A 22,719-nucleotide genomic window follows, 5' to 3' on the forward strand; every position below is an offset into this window, starting at 1 on the left:
CCGATTGAAAGTTGGCCGAGAGCTCAAGCCGCGTCCATACCGCGATCGTAGACGACCGCGTCCGGCGGTCACATCAGCTTGGTATCAGAGCTTCAAAGCTCCTACAAGGTTGTTTCTTTCCAGAACTCTCTGTTCCTTTTAAAGTTTCAATCTTTAAGTTTAAAGCTTGCATCTTTTAGCTCCATAGGACTCGCTTGTTCTTTTGGTTTAATTTGGTGCATGCTTAGAATTGTTTTTCGTCCGCCAAGGTTGTTAGAATTCGCATTTGTTCTTCGTGTTCCTATCTCTGTTCCTTTGTGTTCTTGTGAGCTTACTTTTAGATCCATAAAGCTAGTTTCGCGATTAGTTTTTGTGTTTTCGGTCTTAGGCATAAAGCAATTCTTGTCGCGTAGCACTTTTACTTTTGCTTTTGCTTTATTTGTTTTAGTCATAGGATTGCATGTGTCATAGCTGTCCTCAATCATTGTTAGAGGAACGAATCTTTGTGTGGTCCTCTTGAGCGTGTGAGACTCACGTGTGGTTTTCTTTTTTCTTTTGCGAGGTTTAAATTCAAACCTATACCGCGGAGCCACGCCACGTCACCAACAACCAGTCCGTACGATGGCCGAAGAAATTCCACCAGCGCCACCAGAGATTGGTGTCACCCTCGTTGCATTACGAACCGGCCTAGAGCAACTAGCTGATCGCCTCACGAGGATTGAACTTATGAACCCTCCTCGCGAAGATCCGTTACCCGCGAGGCGACCACGACGCGAGCCGGCGAGTGACCAGTCCGATGAGGACTTTGAACCGAGGCCTAGACGACGACACCGCTATGACGATCAAGACGACGAAGGTCCGAGACGTTATGAGCCGCACCACAAGATGGTCCCACCAACGTTCGCAGGCAAGTCAGACCCCGAGGCCTATCTTGAATGGGAAAGTCGCATGGACCACTTATACTCGTGCCATGCCTATCCGGAGCTACGAAAGGTCCAATATGCGGTGGCACAGTTCACCGATCACGCCCTTACCTGGTGGGATCGACTGGAAGCTGAACAACGACGCAACCGCGACCGACCTATCACTGTTTGGGAGGTCTTGAAAGCAGAGATGCGAAGACGCTACGTGCCTCCCTACTACCACCGCGAGCTCCAGAAGAAGTTTCGGCGACTAACGCAAGGCGCACGGAACGTGGAGGAGTATTACGAAGAATTTGAACACTTGCGCAACCGGTTGCAAGTCGATGACTCCGAAGAATCACTTATGGCTCAGTTCTTGGACGGATTGCAAGAGCGCATTGCGCGCAAGGTCGAGCGCCAACCCTATCAAACCTTTGAAGAGTTGTTGCATCTCTCGGTGCAAATTGAGACTCAAATCAAGAAGAAGAGCGCCTCTGCGCCTCGTGGCCGAACCCAAGGGGCTGCCAATTGGACTCCTAACGTGTCGCCATCAAACCGATTGCCGGAAAAACCAAAGGCGACCAGCGCGGACTCAAGGTTCAAACCAAGGGAGCCGGCCACCAATGAGCGCCAAGATCCGCGGCGCAACACCACCGACGTCCGGAGCCGCGACATTGTATGTTTCAAGTGTCAAGGGAGAGGCCATTACGCTCGTGACTGTCCGAACGCACGGACGATGATACTGACCGAGGCTGGCGAGATCGAGTCCGACGATGAGGCCGCGGAAGAAATGGTGCGAGGAGAAACCGAGCTGGAAGAAGCTGTTGCGGAACCCGAGGTCGGAGAGCTGCTCATGATACGCCGCATCCTGAACGCCGGTGTAGCCACGGATGACGCCAACCAACGTGACAACATCTTCCACACGAGATGCACTGTAAGTGGTCGCGTTTGTGGCTTTATCATAGACGGAGGTTCTTGCACTAATGTGGCAAGTTCCAGTCTTGTCAAGAAACTTTCTCTTGAAACCACAAACCACCCTCGCCCTTATCGCTTGAGATGGTTAAATGATAAGACCGTGATCCAAGTAAAGGAACAAGTCACAGTCCCATTCAGTATCGGTCCGTATAAGGATCAAGTTCTTTGTGATGTGGTGCCTATGCAAGCTAGCCACCTCTTATTGGGGCGCCCATGGCAGTTTGATAAGCGCACCACACACTACGGCCATACTAACCAATACTTTTTCGTTCATGACAACAAACGTATTTGCTTGAGACCCTTGAGCCCCACGCAAGTACATGAAATTCAAGACAAGTTGTCTAAAGACTCGAACGATAAAAAGAATTTCTTGATTCAATATGGTGATGTTAGAAAGTCCCTTAAGGACTCAGCCCAAGTGATTTTGATGTTGTTTCGAGATGCATTGCTTTCAGGTCTTGATGGTTCACTAGAAGCCTTACCGGAGGTCATACGCGGCGTCCTCAAGCGATTCGCCGATGTGTTCCCCGAAGAACTCCCCGAAGGTATACCACCGATCAGAGGCATCGAACATCAGATCGATCTAGTCCCAGGAGCGCAGCTTCCCAACCGGCCGGCCTACCGTGTCAACCCCGAAGAGTCGAAGGAGCTTGAGCGACAAGTCAAAGAGCTCATGGCGCAAGGTTACGTCCGAGAGAGTTTGAGTCCGTGTGCTGTACCAGTGCTACTAGTCCCGAAGAAAGACGGATCATGGAGGATGTGCGTTGACTGTCGAGCCGTCAACAACATCACTATCAAATACCGCCACCCCATTCCACGCCTCGATGACATGCTAGACGAGCTTAGCGGCGCCAGTGTCTTCTCAAAGATCGATCTGAAGAGCGGCTACCACCAAGTTCGGATGAAGGAGGGTGACGAGTGGAAAACGGCCTTCAAGACAAAACAGGGTTTGTACGAATAGCTGGTAATGCCATTCGGTCTTTCTAACGCCCCCTCTACCTTTATGCGTCTTATGAACCATGTTTTGAGATCGTTTATCAATAAGTTCGTAGTGGTTTATTTTGATGATATATTGGTATATAGCTCTAGTTTGACTGATCATGTAAAACACCTAGAGGCTGTCTTGTTTACCCTCCGCGAAGAGCAACTCTACGCAAACTTGAAAAAATGCGTGTTTGCTGCTGATGAATTGGTCTTTTTAGGCTTTGTTGTGAGTTCGCAGGGCCTCAAGGTCGATGGAGAGAAGATACGCGCAATAGAGGAGTGGCCCACGCCCACGAGCATCACTCAAGTCCGGTCGTTCCACGGCCTGGCCAGTTTTTACCGGAGGTTTGTGCGAGATTTCAGTACGATCGCCGCGCCTCTCACCTCCGTGATCAAAAAGAACAGCGAGTTTTGATGGGGAGAGGAACAAGACAAGGCGTTCACCGAGCTCAAGAAACGCCTCACGCAAGCACCCTTGCTTACATTGCCCGACTTCAACAAAACTTTTGAGGTTGAGTGCGATGCGTCGGGAGTTGGAGTCGGAGCTGTCCTGACTCAAGGAGGCAAACCGGTGGCGTACTTTAGTGAGAAGCTTAGTGGAGCTACGCTTAATTACCCTACGTATGACAAGGAGTTATACGCCCTCGTTCGTGCCATGGAGGTTTGGCAACATTATCTATTGGCGAGAGAGTTTGTGATTCACATTGATCACGAAACTCTCAAGCATCTCTGCGGCCAGACCAACCTCAAGAGACGTCATGCGAAATGGTTGGAGTTCATTGAGTCGTTTCCATACGTCATTAAGTACAAGAAGGGCAAGGAGAACGTAGTCACCGACGCCTTGTCAAGACGGCATGCACTAATCACCACAATGGACGCGCGCGTATTGGGTTTTGAAAGCATCAAAGATGCTTATGCTGGAGATGCTGAGTTTGGAGATTGCTTCCAGAACCATGGGAAAGGAATCTACACCGAGTTCTACATTCACGAGGGTTTCCTGTTCAGAGGTCGAAGGCTGTGTATACCAAATGGTTCTATCCGGGAGTTGCTAGTTCGTGAAGCCCATAGTGGAGGTTTAGCGGGTCATTTTGGCATCACCAAGACCTTGGCCGTGCTCAAGGAGCATTTTTACTGGCCAAAGATGCGAAGTATGGTAGAAAAGCACGTCGGCCGTTGCATAGCTTGTCGCACCTCCAAGTCGACAACTCACCCGCATGGCCTCTACATGCCTTTGCCCGTGTCCACCGCACCATGGATCGATCTCTCCATGGATTTCATCCTCGGCCTACCCCTCTTAGCGCATAAAGATAGTATCATGGTGGTTGTTGATAGGTTCTCGAAGATGGCTCACTTCATTCCATGCAATAAGAACAATGATGCTGTGCAATTGGCGAACTTGTTCTTTAGTCAGGTCGTAAGGCTTCATGGCGTTCCGCGCACCATCATATCCGATCGGGATCCCAAGTTCCTTGGTCACTTCTGGCGAACTATTTGGCGCAAGCTCGGGACGAAGTTACTGTACTCCACCGCGGCTCACCCTCACACCGACGACCAAACGGAGGTCGTCAACAGATCAATAGGCGCCTTACTCCGCACAGCTATCGCCAGCAACAAAGGCTCCTGGCTCGAGTGCATTCCTCATCGAGTTTGCATACAACCAAGCGGTGCATTCAACTACGAAAAGGTCGCCATTCGAGGTCGCATACGGATTCAAGCCTTTGACGCCCCTGGATCTCCTCCCTATACCACCGAATGAAGCCGAGAATCAAGACGGAGTCGCACGAGCAGAAATGGTCAAGGCTTTGCACGAGGAGGTCCGAGCCAACATAGAGCGAAGGAACGAGCAGTATGCACGCTTCCTCAACCGAGGACGTAAACCGATGCTGTTCAAACCTGGTGATTGGGTCTGGTTACACTTCAGGCCAGAGAGGTTCCAGCAGAAACGCAAGGACAAGCTCAGCCCGCGAGGAGATGGCCCATTCCGAGTCATCGAGAAGATCAACGATAACGCCTACCGACTTGAGCTTCCAGGTGAGTTTGGTACATCCACCTCATTCAATGTCACTGACCTCGTTCCGTTTGATGTAGGTGAAGACGAAGATGTTTTGGGGACAAAACCTTTTCAAGGGGGAGGGAATGATGTGATCGCAGGACGCGACCTCAGCCAAGAAGACCAAGACACGCCGGACGCGACCAAGACGCCTGACCAAGACGCATCGGACGCGACCAGGGCAACCTCTTCAAACGTGGCCAAGGCTCCAACGATCCTTCCCGGAGCCACCACACGTTCCAAGAGCTCAGCAAAGGCGGCCAAACAGCGGCTCAACCTATTTGTCCGAACCTACGTCCGACACCAGCCACCCAACGAAGACTCCGAGGGCTCAGTCCGCTTAGTCTTCACTCTTACCCAAGAGTGAAGACGGTCAAGTCGTTAAGCGAGGAAGTGTACTCTTTTTCCTCACTCCGGGTTTGTCCCAATGGGTTTTACCGGAGGAGGTTTTAACGAGGCATGGAGCTAAACGCAAAACGCCTAAAGGCTAAGTTGCTTCACGCGCAAGGCCAAGGCGGTTATCTCTCTTTCCCTCTTATTTTTGGTTTAATTTTGAACTTGAGAATATTCTCTTTTGATCCTATGTTTGTGAACGTTGGAGAGTGTTTGTGGCTAAGCGTGTTAGTCAAGAGGTGGCGATGTGTTCTCTTTGTAAAGGGGACACGTCAAAAGGACGATGTGCGGATCAAGATGAATCCGCGTGTCCTTAAGCTCCTATCTAGACCTAGCTATTTAAACTCTCTTTAAGCCCTTGTTCCTCCTTAGACTTGTATAAAAATAAAACTTTTCCTCAAGAGAGATTCTTGAAACTTGTCTCACTCTTCTCTTTCTTCAATCCGGGATTGAACCTTGAGGAAACCCTAACAAGACGCGAACCGGGTTCGCCCTTGTTAGCGACCGTATCAAGAGGAGAGCCAAACCTCTTGTGTCGTCAATCGAACCATCCGTATTTTCCCTCATCACGTTTCCATCTGTCCTCTTTCATCTTTCTCGAGTCCCCTCGAACCATCTCAAATCATTCCAGCTATCGTTTCCCTCGAAAACGTCCACCCGCTCGTCCCGCATCCGTACTGTCCGATTGAACCGTTCGTGGCTTCCCGGAGTATCTCTCGAACGGCTCGTTTGAATTCCTTCAAACTCCGTTTCCATCGTCTGATTCTCCCCTAGATCTGAAGCCAAGAACCTCGGCCGTGAACAGCTTCACCGATTGAAAGTTGGCCGAGAGCTCAAGCCGCGTCCGTACCGCGATCGTAGACGACCGCGTCCGGCGGTCACATCAGGGTCGATCTCCTTTCTTCCGAGCAAAACCCGCGACGACGCGCTCTCGACTTCACTAGCGTCATTCTGCCATTTACCCCGCAGCAGACGACGGCAACAGCAACTCAAGGGAATACTTTCCCACCTCAGACAATTCCTCAGGCAGCACCACCGCTGGTCAGGGATAACCACACCCCGGTTCAAATCAAAGTCGCTGGATCCTCAGAAGTTCCAGTTCAAGTTCCCCCCCCCTGTGGGAGGAAATGTCCTTCAAGAAAACCTCACTCCGTGTTACGCTTCCAACCCTGAGTTCCATAGGATACAGAGCGAGATCCGAGATATGCGATCTATGATGCACAGTGCAACCACTTTGGCACCGGACATCTCCCGAGTAATCGAAGAGTCCAAGCAGACTCCCTTCCCCGATCAGATAGCCAGAGTTCGCATTAAGGATACTGGGAAAATAAAGTTCACGAGCTACAAAGGGAAAGGAGACCCGACTACTCATCTCAAAACCTTCTTGCTGACAGCTAACCGCGTGGACCTCGAGCCTCACGAAGCAGACGCCGGATAGTGTAAGTTGTTTGCAGAAACATTTTGTGGACCAGCTCTACTCTGGTTCGCATCTTTGGCAGCTGGCTCCGTTAACAATTTCATGGAGCTGTCATCTTCTTTTATCAAGCAATACTCTACCTTGATTAAAACAGCGGTAACAGATGCCCAACTTTGGAACCCGAACCAAGCTGCTGGGGAATCACTTCCCTCATACATAACTAAGTTAAAGGAAATCCAAGTCCAGATTCCAAGGCTTTCAGATTCAACTACCTTGTCCGCCCTGAAGAACGGTCTATGGCACGAGTCTCGTTTACGTGAAGAGTTAACTGTGAAACAGTTTGCTACCATTCAGGACGCTTTGCATCAGGCTTTGAACTGGATAGTTGCAGAAGAGGAAAAAGCGGCTGCGGCCCAAAAACATAAAGTTATTTCCAAACCTCGGTTCAAAGTACCTGCTAAGAAGACTCCTCCACCAACTCCTAAGTCTGGATTCGCTACCTTCACCGTGGATAAGTCTCCGCAAAAAGGTTCTCCTAGGATTTCACCATCCAAACCACCGTTCTCACCACGTTCCAAGAGCGGAGTGCTCCCAAGTAACAAGTGGGTCTGAGACGAGAATGCGTACTACAAACTACACAAAGCAAACAGACACTCAACCCGCGACTGCAAGAAATTGATGCACCTTCTCGCAGAAAAGTTTGTGTCTGGCGAAATGCCAAGCGTGACTATCGACGAGCTTGATCAAAAAACAGTAACCGAGGTCGATGAGGATGCTCCACCGTTGAAGAAGCCAAAGCAGGCTGACGGAGATACAGCTACCAAGAAAGGAATAGACGTCATAATGGGTGGTTCGCGCCTTTTCCGTAACTCGATCACAGCAATAAAAGATCACCAGCGGAAACTCACGAACCCGGAGCCCAAGCGAATTAAAGTTACTACAAGTGATTTACCCGAAGTCACCTTCACGGAGAAGGAAACCGAGGACCTGAATACTCCGCATGATGACGCACTTGTCATATCACTGGATATCGCAAATCACGAAGTATGCCAGATCTTGATAGATATTGGGAGTTCGGTGGACTTAAGTTTCCTGGAAACGCTTACAAGAATGGACATCGGTAAAGAACACATCGCAGGTCCTCCTTCTCCTTTGGTTTCATTTACGAGTGAGATGTCAATGTCGTTGGGGACAATAACTCTGCCAGTCTCTACTCAAGGAGTGGTCAAAATGCTAGAATTCACGGTATTCGACCGACCTGCGGCCTACAATACGATAATGGGGACACCTTGGCTCTTCCAGATGAAGGCTGTGCCTTCGACATACCATCAGTGTGTCAAATTCCCAACCCTGCAGGGAGTTCAGGAAATTCTAGGAAGTCAAAGAGTGACGAGAAGCTGTTATCTCGCGAGTCATAAGCTATTGGTCCAGTAGCAACCACAGCTCGAGGTCGCAAAGAACCCAGTTCGGAAGCAGCTCAAAGACGACCTCACTGAGTCTATATTCATTAATAAGAAGTTTTTGGACCAGGAAATCAAGATTGGGGCTGGTTTAGGAAGCGAACTCCGAGCCGAATCGATCTCCTTCCTTAAAGAAAACATGTCCACCTTCGCGTGGTCCGTTGATGAAATGCACGGAATCAGCTCAGAGATCATCTCGCATGATTTAAATGTGCACCTGACATTCAGGCTGGTAAAACAAAAGCGAAGGAAGCTCGGTCCTGAGCGAGCCAAAATCGTCAACAAAGAAGTAGATCGCCTACTCAACGCTGGTCATATCCGTGAGGTAAAATACCCCCAATGGCTCGCAAACACCGTGGTTGTAAAATAGAAAAACGGAAAATCACGAGTTTGCGTTGACTTCACCGATCTAAATAAGGCATGACCCAAGGACAATTTCCCACTTTCGCACATCGACAGGCTAGTTGAATCCACCTCGGGACACGAATTGATGTCCTTCATGGACGCTTTCTCCGTTTACAACCAAATCCTCATGAATCCGGAGGACCAGGAGAAGACCGCATTTATTACGGACCGCGGAACTTACTGTTACAAAATGATGCCGTTTGGACTGAAAAACGCTGGAGCAACCTACCAGCATCTAGTAAATCGGATGTTAGAGCAGCAGCTCGGAAAGACCATGGAGGTCTACATCGACGACATGCTAGTGAAGTCCATGGAATCCATCTCGCACCTTTTGGATTTGAAAGTGTGTTTCGACATTCTGAGCTAGTCCGGAATGACGCTTAACCCCACAAAGTGTACTTTCGTAGTCGCATCGGAAGAATTTCTAGGCTATATTGTCACAGAACGAGGGATCGAAGCGAACCCGAGGCAAATCAACGCCTTCTTGTCCATGAGTTCCCCAAGGACATTACGAGAAGTACATTGTCTCAACGGACGGATTACAGCTCTCAATCGTTTCATTTCCCGTTCAACGGACAAATGCCTCCCGTTCTACCAGCTACTGAAAAAGGGAGGGAAAATCTTCGTGTGGAATGCGAAGTGCGAAGAAGCATTCGCTCAGCTCAAAGCATGCCTATCTGAACCTCCAGTCTTGGCGAAGCCTGAGTTAGGAGAATCACTCTTTCTCTATGTGGCTGTCTCGGACTGCACAGTAAGTGGAGTTTCAGTTCGCAAAGAAAGGGGGGAGCAGTGGCCAATTTTTATGTTAGTAAGTCATTTACGGGGACAAAATCAAGGTATCCCATGATGGAGAAGTTTGTTATGGCAGTAGTTACCTCGGCAATAAAACAACGGCCTTACTTCTGTCTCACTCGATTGTAATCCTAACAACACAACCACTTCGGACAGTGCTACACAGTCCGAGCCAGTCCGGCAGGTTAGCTAAGTGGTCATTTGAGCTTAGTGAGTACGACATCGAGTTCTTAACCCGAACTTGTGCTAAAACACAGGTACTAGCAGATTTCCTTATAGAGCTCCCACTCGCCAGTTCGGTGAAAAAATTGACGTCCCATGGACTTTACACGTGGATGGTGCGTCTTTTAGGACGGGTGCAGGAATTGGGGTTCGCCTTGCCTCCCCTACCAGTGAAGTGATCGAGCAGTCGTTTCGCCTGGCATTCAGTGCATCGAACAATGAAGCCGAATATGAGTCCTTTCTGGCTGGACTACGTCTCGCAGTGGGAATTGGTGTACGAAAGCTCCGGGCATTTTGTGATTCGCAGTTGGTCACCAACCAAATTCTAGGAGAATATGAGACTAAGGATGGGCGCATGGAAGCCTACCTAGCAGCAGCGCGGGAGTTAGCAGCTAAGTTTGACGATTTTGAAATCACTAAGTTCCCACGGGGCGAGAACTCCGCTGCAGACGCTTTAGCAGCATTAGCTTCGACTTCGGACCCCGTAACTACACGAATTATCCAAGTATACGTTTAGAGAGTTCGCATGTGGTAACTCGCGCAATGAAGAAAAAGATAGCTGCTGAAGAAGTAGCTCGCAAGACAACTTCCGACCTCCCACCACGGGCAGATTCGGCACCCACCACGGCAACACCGGAAGTTATTTACCCATCTACAGTCAAACAAGATCCCATCCGAACTCCGGAAATATCTAGTCCACCAACCATATACCAAGCTGTTCTCCCGCACAAACCGCTGAGCAATACGAACACTGAAAATTGGGGGGCAGGAGACTGGTGCAGCCCGATCTCGGCTTACCTAGATAACGACGACCTCCCAGCTGATAAGTGGGCCGCTAGGAAACTTAAAATTATCAGTGCACGGTATTGCATCTATAATGGAGTACTTTTACGCTAAAGTGTAGCTGGTTCCTACGTAACATGTGTTGCTGGTTAAGAACTCGCGGCGTTAATGCAAGCTGTTCAAAATTGCCCCAATGGAAATCACTCCAGGGGTCGCACCTTGGCCTTCGAAATCAAAAGATAAGGATACTTCTGGCCCACCATGGTCGTCGACTGCGAGGAATACTCGCGAACTTGCGAGAATGTCAGAAACATGCTCTGTCAATCCATCAGCCTACTGAGATCTTGTCTTCTGTGTCTGCACCTTATCCATTCATGAGATGGTCCATGGATATCATTGGCCCCTTACATCGAGGACCGGGAGGAGTTCAATACGTGCTGGTTCTTACTAATTATTTCTCCAAATGGGTGGAAGCAGCGGCTTATGCAAAAGTAACAAGTGAGCGAGTGGAGCAGTTCGTGTTAAAAAGCATAATCTATCGGTACGGTGTTCCACACGAGATTGTCACAGACAATGGCCCGTAGTTCATTTCTTCGCAATTCGAAGATTTCTGCGCGAAGTGGAAAATACGACTCAGCAAGTCAACTCCTAGTTATCTGCAAGGTAATGGGTAAGCTGAAGCAATGAATAAAGTCATATTGGCTAACATCAAGAAACGGCTGGACTCTCGCAAAGGATGCTGGCCAGACGAGCTGCAAGGTGTACTTTGGGCAATCCGAACAACACCTCGCCGAGCTACCAATGAAACCCCCTTTTCTTTGGTCTATGGAGTTGATGTTGTAGTCCCAGCTGGCGTAGAGGTACCCGGAGTCCGCACGACCTTGAATCCACTTCGGGCTACGGAGAACAAAGAATTTATACGAGACACTCTCGATGTCATAAATGAGCGTTGGGACCAAGCTTCGGTTCGGATGCAAAATTATCATAGTGCAGTAGCCCGTTATTATAATTCTAAGGTTTGGGGTAGGCCATTGGATGTCGGCGACCTAGTCCTTCAGAAGGTGGACGAGAATACTGAAGAAGAGAACGCGGGAAAACTGGGGATCAATTGGGAAGGTCCATATAAGATCACGTGCGAAGTACGGCATTTAGCAGCTGGAAGATTCAAATGGAAAACCATTGCCGTGGTCGTGGAATTCTTTAGATCTAAAATGTTTTTATAGTTAGTTCGATTAAAATCTTGTATCGAAATACGATTGGCTTGATCCAAAAAAAGGTACGTAGGCATCCCACTTCGGGTCCAGCTATCCGCATTTAATAAAATTAAAAGTTTTCTATAAACTTTTTTGCGTTACTTCGCACAGATGCTAAAAACCGAAGTCTTACTTCGTAAAAATTCGTGAATACCGAAGTCTTACTTCGTGACATTTATTTAAACCGAAGTTTCACTTTGTAATATTAAAACCGAAGTACTACTTCATAAACCTAGCTAAAAACCAAAGTCTTATTTCGTAAAAATTCGTAAATACTGAAATCTCACTTCGCGATATTTACTAAAACACCGTAGTCTTACTTCATAAATTGTTTAATCAAACTACTTCGTGATATTAAACCGAAGTACTACTTCATAAGCATTAAAACCGAGGTACTAATTCGTTACATTTATTGAAACCAAAGTTTACTTCGAAAAATTCGCTAGAACTGGAGTTTTTACTTCTTAGATTTTTAAGCCGAAGTAACTTTGCGTGGTAGTATTCGCTGAGTGTTAAAATCAAACAGAAACAACTGAATTAAGATTTGAAAGGAAAGCGTTTTTGCTCGGAGCGGTCACCATGACCAAAAAATCCGAGGTAAGTCTAATAGAAGTTAAAAAAAAAAGAGAACAAAAGGGGGGCACTCGTGCCAAAACAACCCCGAACTAGGTCTATTGAGGACTAGAAAGTGGAGCAGTATCGGATGTAGCGGCCTTGTCTGCTTCAGGGAGAACCAAATCCATCTCTATGACTCCCATCTCCGAAGTAGCATTACCTCGGATAGTTTCCAGTTCCTGGTTCGACATTTGCCCGAAATTAGTTATGGATTCATCAATGGTGATACTCAGGGGGGGTTCTTTGCATAACAGCTCATGCGTGTCCACCAAGAGGTCAAAAAATGCTAAAAGATCAAAGTCACGAATAGTTACCTTCGTGACCTCTTCGTCAGCCTTCTCCTCATCAGCCTGCAGGATCCCGAGCTCAGCCTCGATATCCTGAATCTCCCCTCTTGAGAACTCCTCGGTGAGCATCCGGTTAGCCCTGATATCGGCAGCTCGGATCTGAGCCAGAGCCAACCTCTGCCTTTCCTCGAAATGCACCCTCACCTCCTTGATCAAGGGACGAAAAGTTCGCGTCATGGACAGTCTTTCCTCTCTCCGCACTCTCTCCATCTCGCAGCTGTTACCGGCCTTGAGAAGTTGGTTGCAGAGCTTGATCTCATGCAGCTTGTTCTTGGCCGGCTTTTCGCTCTCCGCCGCCTCATAGTAGAGCTCGTCCGCTTTCTTTAATTTCCCTCGAAGATCCTCATTGGTGATCCCTAGGTCCAACACCTCGATCTCAGCCTTTTTCATCCGTGCTTGGATCTGCTCGGCCTTTTCCATGGTCTTGGCATTGACGGACTCTAACCGAGTGAATTCGGCCACTTGGTCCTCAAGCTCGGCCACCCTCTGCTGGAGTCTACTTACTTCGGAGACTGACGGGGAGGCAAACAGCTGCTCTTCATAGGATGCCACCGAGTTGTCGAACTCGACCATCATCTGCAGGAGTTGGCGTGTTAGCTCGCGACAAAAAATACATATGTATAAAACCTTTGAGCGAGTAGACTACTGACCTCTACAACTTTGTCCGCAAACCGGAAGAAGTTCCCACGGTTGATCTCAAACATATCAGCAAAAGTCGGGACACGAACTCCAGGTCAGACATAGCTTCTCATCAAGTCCGCTGGAGAAGCAGGAGAAGCTGTATAGAATAATCAAGTTATTCCACTTTAAAGATAAATACGTACACCCATTACCCCGGAGATCTTACTTACCGCGAGGTGAGTGGCATTGTTCTTTCGGGGGGAGCCTACTAGAGGAGCCTCCTGATTCTTTGGCACTCTGGGGGTCCCTGGACTTCTTCTCGGAGAGGAGTGCTCTATCCCTCGAGCAAGATTTACTGCGCTCGTCCCCTTAGGAATTGGTTTGAGCCCGGGTTTTCTCACGCGAAGAAGAAGAAGATTCAGGTTCTTTCCTCTTCTTTGTCTGCTCAGTCCTCTACGAGCTCCCGTCGGCATGGCCACTATCGGGAGCTGGAGGAGGAGCCTCTATCTCCCGAGGTTCCTTACTAGAATCTGCGATAACAATCACGGGGGTTCGGAAGGATCTGAAGAGGGAGCTGGGCCCAGCTCACATCAGGGGCAGTGGAACCAGCATTCCTAACAGAAATGCGAGCTTTCCCTTTGGCGAGAGCAGCAGCCATCTGTCTCTTCGCCTCCTTCTCTGCATTCTCAAGCTCCTTCTTGAAATATCTTTCTTCTCTGTAACCCATCGAAGAAGTGTCAAAAACTCGAGGAGGGGAAGAGCGGACAAGGGAGCGCCTTCTGAGTCTGGCTCCGGACTCTCTAATCCTTTCGCATGAGAAAGAATCTCAGGCAATTTGGCCTTGGCTGCAGAACCGGGAAAAGTAGTCTGCGAATGTAGCAGACAGCTGGCCTCGCTCGAAGTGAGCTGAAACAAAAAGAAACATTGATAAGAAACAATAATAAAAGACTAGTTAATACCAAACGAAGTGCACCACGCTACCGATTTTCGAAGCCCACTTTGACACATGCGAGCTTGTGAGATGTCCGAAGGTGAGTTCGTTGACCGGGAAAAAGAAGAATGACTTTTGCTATTTCTCATCTTTCTCCGGGAGGTCGTCAAAAACTTTGAGCCCGGAGACCGGACTCATGTAGAGAGTACCCTTGGTGCGCCTTATTTTCACGGTATAGATGTGGAGAAAGTCGTCCAAGGACAGCGAGTAGTCAAACTCTTCCGCCAGAGTTTGAAGGCAAAGAACTGTCCGAACAACGTTCGGACACATCTGAGGAAGGGCGAAGCCTAGTTCGAACATCATCCGTACAATGAGTTCGGGAAGCGGGAAGGATAATCCACATGCGGAGAAAAACTTCTTGAATGCATAGCAGTAACCGGGAGGAGGGTTTTCTGGTGACTCGTGCGCCTCGGGGAACCAAATTTCAATCTCCGAGGGGATTCCGCACGATCCTCTAATCTCCGCCTCGTCGCTCTTGGAAAGAACGGACGGCTGATGAGGACCAAAAATGCTGGGGATGAGCGGTTTAACAATTTTACTCGGGTAGATTTCGGAGGAGTCATGACTTTCTAATGAGAGTAAAATCAATCTGAAAGGGTTGATAAATTTTCCGGCGACGAAACAGAGAAGGCGAGAGCGAAAAAGATACCAAAGCAAAAACTAATAATAAAGAGGAGGAGGGAGAGATTACCTTTATATGCTGGGTCGAAGAAAAGTAATGATTACCTGGGGAGACGAGAAGTCCCGGTTCATCTCTCTCTCTCTTATAGCGTATTACGCCACGTCGTGGGTCCCAATGATTGTTTGGGAAGGCAAATCTCATCATTAGCGCGATCAAATCATGGAATACGGGATATCTTTAGTTTCCCAAAGCGTTTAACTGAAGAGCAAAAGTCCCCCGAACTAGTCAGCTTGGGAGACTTGGGGGGTAACTGTTGGTACCGCAATCCGTCACCTCGAGTTGTGGGTTGGGGCCCAGGACTAATAGGCAATATAAGCCAAGGCCGCGGTAGAGTCGGCTCATTAATCCCGATCAGAAGAAGTGAAGGGATGTGAAAAAGAAGAATGAATCATCTCGGAGCTCGGGAAAGCTGTCAAAGATTTCCATAATTATATTGAATGGAGAGCGAGATTTACGGAATGAATTGATATGGCATTAATTGTAATTAAGTAATATAAGAATAAGAGTGGAGAAATTGTATAGGGGGTCAAAAAACTTTTACTTGACAATAATACTTTACCTTCACTTTGCAATATCAATTTTTTATTTCGTTATTCAGTTTGGAATTAGAACAGTGGTAAGCACCCCACTCAATAATTACTCCGAGAATTGAAGTTCTACTTCAGTTCTCACAGCCAGAAGGATAACTTTTTTTTTGTTTAAGTTAATTTGATTGTACGTATATGAACTAGAATCGTCTAACAAAATAAAACTTATTATTTTAATCTCTTATATTAAAGCAGCTTAGTCAATATATTAATCTATCAATCAAGTTTTCAAGATTGTGAGTTCCACTGTCTATAATAAATAGTTCTTCTGTTTTAAAATATATGATATTTAATCAATCAGAAACAATATTGCATAGCAGAAAATATTAAATTAATTTAAAAGTTGCAAAAAAAACTTATAAACTATGTTATAAAACAAAAATATATTTTCTAAAACATTCTATATTAGAAAAAAAGAAAAAAGTATATAAAAGATTAAAATAATCTGCTATAGTTTCCGGGCTCCAAAACATATGGACTTGAAATCTGTAACTTATTTAGTTTTATATAAATTGAATATACAAGTACATATTAAAATATATTTGAGTATGCGTTGTGTGTGTTTTAATAACCTAGTCCCAACTAACAAGTTAAGCGGTAGAGAATAAAAATAGTGAATAGGTTACGAATATTGTCTCTCAATTAATGAATTACTCAAGTGGAGGAATAGAAGATCCGCTGGTCACTTGTCTCCACACCACACACTCCTGTATTTTGATTCTCGAGCTAGCTTTACATATTACCCATTATAAAATATGTATACATTTGTTTTATATGAACACCCTTATAACACGCTATATTCATTTGTTTTACGTATCAATAGTTGTACACATATATATATATATATATGCGTTTTTATAGTTTCTACTAATTATATAATTTATATGTTAAAAAGAAAAATTAAAACTATATATATAGATATGAGAATTTGAATAGATCTATCATAATCTATTCAGTTTCTTTTAAAGAATACCACATTGGATTGAACCTTTTACAAACTACCATAAGACCAAAGTTAAATGACTAAAGTATCCTTAACTAAAGTAACCAAAGCTTTCTTTTCTTTTGTAATAAAAAAACCAAACGCTGACATACAATATTGTGAGATCATTACAATTGTTTTAATATTAAATTAAAGTAAAGATAAAAATGAGCGAAAAATCTAATTTGGCTTGCCCTTTCATCTTCTTCCACTTTTTTTGAGTACTTCTAACTACAGTCTATCGTTCATCTTTTTCATAATTATCAGATTTTAAAATATAATTTTTTATAGTTTTGCAAACCTCAGTTAATCTTTGATCCTTATTTGTAGTTGTCAAATCTCTGATCCTTATTTGTAGTTGCCATATTTTTCAAAGTGTATGTGGCCTAATTAATACACGAGATGACCTTAACCTCATAATTATAGCAAACCGTTCGTCCCTTCATTCTAGAAATAAGGTTTCATCTTACATCTCTGAAATTTTGAGAACCAATTATGTTTGTCTATGAAGAAAAATGTTCCTAATTTTTTGTCTATTGTAAAACTTGTCCACCAAATAATTTTAAGTTGTCTACTATGTATATGTTGTCTATGGCAAGGGCATGAGCTGTCATTTAATACATGTACACATAAGAACACATCTAAACTTGTCCATAACGTAAATAAATTGTTGTCTACGAAATGATTGGTTGGCTATGTATTGCGAAGTCCACACATATTGAGCAAGTTTATTATTGTCTTCCCACGTAAAATAAAATGTTATTTACAAGGATATTTAGCTAAGAGTTTTTTAACAATTCTATCACATTCAAAAACTTTTCTTATTATATCTACCACATTGCATAGCTGCTTTATGAAAATACCACATTGATAATATAAAATGACGAAATTAACCTTGACTTTTTTCTTCATCTCTTTTTGTTAAAACTTTGAAAATAAACGAAACACATGCTTTTTAGGTGTCATGTCTTTTCATCTTTTGTCAGATTAAAATAGTCCCACATTATAATACTCAACTCTTTCTTCCTTCCTTTGTTTCTCTCGTCATTTCTCAAAACAAAAAAATCAAGAGATACAAAAACATTTTTTTCTATCTTCTTATGCTAAAAATCCCAAACCCAGAGTGTGTTTCTTTTTCTTTTGCAGTCAGAGTATAGTTTAATAAATAATAATGTCTACCATGTAAATAAAAAATTGTTCACATTCTAGTAGAGGACAACTTGTCGAGTAAGCAAGTGTTTAGAACTTTTCCACTGAAGAAGATTTGAGGGATAGTATATATATATATATATATGTTATGTTAAATAACACAATCAGAAATGAGTAGTTATATAGAATATTTGTTTTCCATCAAGTAAATGAAAAATTATTCACAACTAAACAGAGGACAATTTGTCTACTGAATACAAAATTGTGGACAAGTTTTTGTATTCATCAGTTATTGAAGTTGTCTATTGTTGCATTTGAACTGGTAGACTACTTATACGCAAATAGTTGTCTATGGTATTTAGAAAGTAGATAAGACATTTGTCCATAGATATAGTCTACGATTAGACATGTCCATAGTATCACAAAATTAGTGGACATGATTTTAAAATGTTGTCTATCAATGTTCATAACATGTCCACGACGTATTATTTGATATACAAACAGTATGGAAGAGATGAATAAGAAAATAAAAAAGAAATAATTTTATATTTTATCTAAATATAAATAATTCTATTTGTGTTGTGTCATAAAAAAGGACATTGTATACTATTGTCTCACGAGAATACTGATGCATTATTGATTTTTTTGTTAATAAATGAGAGGGTATTTACGTATTTTTAAGTATCTATTGTGGTAGAACAGACAAAGAGTTTTCTATTGTGGTAGAATAGAAAAGTTTATAGTCAAATGTGGTACTCTCAACAAAATTCCTTTTAGCTAAACTTATCCAAGTATATAGAAATAGACAACATTGACAATTTTCAGTGGACAATAACGATTATCCAAACCTATTGGACAAGTTTAATATTAACCTTCCTATATATTTAAATTGATTTTTATTATAAAATTTTTAATTAACTTGTCTACGAGATGTGAGAATGGACAACATTGTTTGTCCACTGAATATATTAAATATTGATAACTTAGTTACGTAATTGGTATATATATTGTAAATCAATGTTTATTAAAAATATATTAATACTTGACTTTAGAATAAAGAAAAAAAAAGAATCTACATTTAGAGGGGTGTATTGAAACTATGATTTTGGAAGATTTGATGGGATTATGAAAATTTGGAATTTTGAAAGATTTTAGGGAAGTTGATATGATTTATTGTAAAATTCTTTCAAATCCCACATAAAACCATGAGATTTGGATTTCTCTATTATTAACTAAACAAATCCCACCTAAATCCTCCAGAATCTCAAAAATCATTAAAATCCAAATCCACAAACTATTTTGAATAACAGTAGATTTTAAAGTAGATTTTTAAATCATCAGTTCAATAACAGTAGATTTTAATAGACTTTTTAAAATACATGATTGAATAACATAAGATTTGTAAGTTTCACACAAATCACTTAAAATGTCAAGTTGAATACACCCCCCTTAATGTCTATTATGTCCTATCACATCATCCATTAAATGTGTATATATTTTTATATTAGATAAGGGTAAAATCGTCTATTGTTTACTCTGTAAAAGCTGAACTATGGTAGTTTTGGAAAGGTTTATAGAATGTGGTATTTAAGAAAAGTTTGTTATGAAATATGGTAGATTCCACAAAATTCCCTATAGATATCACTACTTTTTTTACTATATTGAGAATTTAAATTATTTTTTGAAAAATGTTTAATTATTTACATAAAAGTAGGTATATTATTATTATCACTATTTGGATTTTTATATAGAAAGGGTAGTTCTTGAACAAAACTCCGACTAATTTCCAAAATCCATAAAAGTTTGGGGGTTTGTCTGTTACTAAAAGTTTTTACGGATGACTAAAACTACGATGTGTGATGAATGATTTTTTTTCTTTTTCTTTTTCTGAGACACCTAAGAAGAATAGATAAAAACTATTGATATATTTTCATTTACTTCTTTAGTTTAGGTTGTTAATTTAGGGTCTATAAGGTAAAAAGAAAGCCAAACAAACATATATGATTGGAATAGTCAAGCTCTCAACAAGATATTCTCTAACGAAGCAGTTGAGGAAAGGAAACGACATGTCGTATCGTATATATACCTACGTACCAAGTATATTTAATCATTACCAAGTCTGCTCGAAAAGCGTAGTTCTATAATTAACTATTTATGGTGGTTATATATCTAAATGAAGAAACCCGTGATTTATGACCCTACAGAATCGAAGACAAAAATACAATGAAAAACCAAGCCCTATTTTAAACCGGTTTGGTTAATTTAGACACAGTCGTCCCAACCATAGAAGATAGATAGAGATTCCTTATTACATAATTTGCATTACAAAAAATTATAAATACCATGTCAGTGTCTTGTTGGTGTTGTTTATAAATTATAAAGGCCATATATTAAAGTCCACGTAGGGACCTTTCTCCTGATCATCTCAGATTCCGGTCGTTGTCACATATCTCATGGGTAATATTTTGATGTTTGGTTCGTGAAGTGTGCTAGAAACTAGACACATGGTAATGAATTTGAAAAAAAGGGGCCGGAAAAAAAAAATGCAAAAATAACCTCAAAGCCTTGTTCGGTAGAGAGAGTCACAGCCACATAGCTGCTGTCGATTAAAAACTTGTTTTTATTTTCCTCCATTATCTCTTAATTTTTTATCGCTGCGAGTTAAATCACTAAGAAAACCAGCAACACAACTTAAGTTTTATCGCTGGATTTAAAAAAATCAAATTGCCAATATCATACTTGTAAAATATTATTTTCATCTTCACCATCAAAATAGAAATCTATGTTGGGAGTTTGATGAATTTATAATTATACTCCTTAGAATATTCCAAAAACAAAACTCAGTTGCTGATATGAATGGTACGACTGCTAAAAGAACATGGGCAAACTTATTTGTTTGCCAAAGCTAGCTACCTTTCACCTCTAGGCTCCAACACAAGTACACAACCATCCAAGTCACACACCTAACCTCGATTAAATTATCCCTATCATCAACAGTATAGAGATTATGAAACCGTGTAAAAGCTATTAAGTTTAACTAGGTTGGTACCCGCGCTATGCCGCGGGTTGTTTTTAGATTTTTTTTATTTTATTATGTGTTTTTGTTTTGTAATTTCTTGAAATAATATTTTTTTTTATGTTGTTTGGAATCAAATGTTATAATGAGAAATTCCTCAAAATACCACATCTTAATTTTTTTCCAAAAATACCAAACTTTAAGTTTTTTCTTCCAAAATACCACAAACACACAAAAAAAAATTGAAATCTAGTATGTATAATTTATTTTTCTATGTCTCGGTTGACAAATTTAGATTTGGGTATAGTTTTTAGGGGGTAGGATTTAGCGTTTGCTTTTAAATATAAAAACTTTAGTATAAGTTTGTGGTATTTTTCGAAAAAAACTCATTTTAATTAAATTTTTGGAAAAAAAAACTAAAGTGGTATTTGAGTAAAAAAAAAACTAAAGTGGTATTTTTGGAAAAACCTATTTTAGTGGTATTTATGAGAATTACACTATTATAATTAACAAAGTTTTTTATCATGGTCAATGGTAATTTCTTGTTTTTGTATTTTAGTTATTATTTGTTCCATCATTATTATTTTTTGTTATTCTAATCAAACAATTTTTCTTTTCCTCTAACCAACTTGGGGCTTGGTGTTGTCAAAAAAAAAAAACAACTTGGGGCTTGGGAGTTATTCTTATTACTTATTCTTATTCCAATTTTTCTTTTCCTCTAACCTATTACTTATTCTTATTTCTTTATATTTTTCCATATATATAACTTGTAGAGATTTATCTTGTACTTGGTCTTATGGTCCTGCACTTCACTATGATCATTGTGGCTATCGCTCCTCTCTTTCTTGCACAGTTTCTAGAAGATCCGGTCTATAAACTCCGTAACTAAACTAAATCATTTTTCTCAAATTCTTGCTCCATCTTTCCCTCTTCCCTCCACGGAGTCGCTCGCAACAACTGGAAGGTTTATAAAGTCTCATTAGTTAACCTCTCTCTCCATGGCTCAATCTCTCCGTACCTCTCTAATTGCACAAAACCAAACGACAAACAAAGAAAATAAATCACATTACATATTAGAAGATAACGACCAATATGGTAATCCAAAGCCTCTGGCATTAATGTTACCATATAAAACGAGCACCATACCACCAAAGACAAAATTCCCAAGGTCATCGACCAATTCTCTTATCATTTGAAATCTCAATACCACCAACACAAGCACATTTGATGTTTTTGCATTTTACAACACCAAATAAAAAACCTTTAAAACCAGAAACAAATGGGTTACATGACAAAGCTCAATCTACTAATTTCATCGAGTTGCTAAAAAGACAAAGGAATTAGCGAATCGGGTAAAAGAAATTAGAAAAATGAGTAGTCTACACAAGCCGTATTCAATTGAATCTCTTAATTTTACGAAACAAGAGGGAAATTAGCTGGTGGATCCAAGCATAACCACATAACATCGCCAAAAAACACACCAGAGTCTCAAGCAAAACCTCATCGGCAAAGCAAATCAAGGCAGAGGAAATTAGATCATGCAAAGAGCAAACCCTCCCAGTCTAATAATCACACAAGCTTGAAATCTTCAACATGTCAACATGAATATTTGAAATAACAGTTTGTTAAAAAAAAAAAGTATTTGAAACAACAAAAGAAACATGGCCACAAAAAACCATGTTAACGGCAAGAACACGGCAAAGGAAAAGCTGTGTTGATGGCAAGCACACGACAACGGAAAAGTCGTGTTATTAGTGATACTGGACCTCGTCCGAACCACTTTCGCTCTGGAGAAATTGATCGATACAAACAATAAGACATTCTACCTAGACAAAAAAAAAAAGCTGACATGTATTAATTGTTATAATTCTATAGGTTGTTGGTTTTAACTGATGTGTCAACACCAGCTTCAATGTTGAGGCTGAGGTGTCAACACTGGAGAGAAACACCCTTCTACTTTTATTGTATTGATTACATCATTTTGGATATTTATAAAAACAAACCTAATGTCAAATAAAGACCTTAAAATGACTTAACAGTAGTTATACTAATAATTTCACCGTATGAAATCTTAAAATAAAATTATAAAATCAATTTGGCTCACAATAAGACAT

General features: G+C 42.2%; 3 protein-coding genes and 1 long non-coding RNA gene across 4 annotated transcripts; 2 read left to right on the forward strand and 2 right to left on the reverse strand.

Annotated features, from left to right (window-relative positions):
- The first annotated feature begins 7,414 nt into the window (after nt 1-7,414).
- Nucleotides 7,415-8,530, forward strand: LOC147937836 (uncharacterized). Its single transcript, XM_087465293.1, has 2 exons — nt 7,415-8,125; nt 8,231-8,530. The coding sequence occupies exons 1-2, from the start codon at nt 7,415-7,417 to the stop codon at nt 8,528-8,530; spliced, it is 1,011 nt and encodes a 336-aa protein (XP_087321419.1).
- A 2,515-nt stretch (nt 8,531-11,045) lies between these two features.
- LOC147937837 (uncharacterized) lies at nt 11,046-11,585 on the forward strand. Its single transcript, XM_087465294.1, has one exon. It carries the CDS (start codon nt 11,046-11,048, stop codon nt 11,583-11,585), a length of 540 nt encoding a protein of 179 aa, XP_087321420.1.
- Nucleotides 11,586-12,286: 701 nt separating this feature from the next.
- LOC147937838 (uncharacterized) lies at nt 12,287-13,150 on the reverse strand. The gene has a single exon (XM_087465295.1). The coding sequence runs from the start codon at nt 13,148-13,150 to the stop codon at nt 12,287-12,289; it is 864 nt and encodes a 287-aa protein (XP_087321421.1).
- An 8,132-nt stretch (nt 13,151-21,282) lies between these two features.
- Nucleotides 21,283-22,186, reverse strand: LOC147937839 (uncharacterized). The gene is made up of 2 exons (XR_015565239.1): nt 21,731-22,186; nt 21,283-21,627 (listed from the first exon to the last, which is right to left on the reverse strand). It is a non-coding gene; the product is annotated as an uncharacterized LOC147937839 (long non-coding RNA).
- Nucleotides 22,187-22,719: the final 533 nt, after the last annotated feature.

Source organism: Camelina sativa, chromosome 9 (assembly GCF_030686135.1).
Source record: "Camelina sativa cultivar CO46 ecotype springtype chromosome 9, ASM3068613v1".
Lineage (NCBI taxonomy): Eukaryota > Viridiplantae > Streptophyta > Magnoliopsida > Brassicales > Brassicaceae > Camelina > Camelina sativa.

Excerpts from the sequence above, each read along its gene's own strand:
- LOC147937836 (XM_087465293.1), top strand. The coding sequence starts at position 7,415 with ATGCCAAGCGTGACTATCGACGAGCTTGATCAAAAAACAGTAACCGAG. Across the intron at positions 8,126-8,230 it reads TCGCGAGTCATAAGCTATTG|GAAATCAAGATTGGGGCTGG; the intron begins GTCCAGTAGCAA and ends TTTTTGGACCAG.
- LOC147937837 (XM_087465294.1), top strand. The coding sequence starts at position 11,046 with ATGAATAAAGTCATATTGGCTAACATCAAGAAACGGCTGGACTCTCGC.
- LOC147937838 (XM_087465295.1), bottom strand. The coding sequence starts at position 13,150 with ATGGTCGAGTTCGACAACTCGGTGGCATCCTATGAAGAGCAGCTGTTT.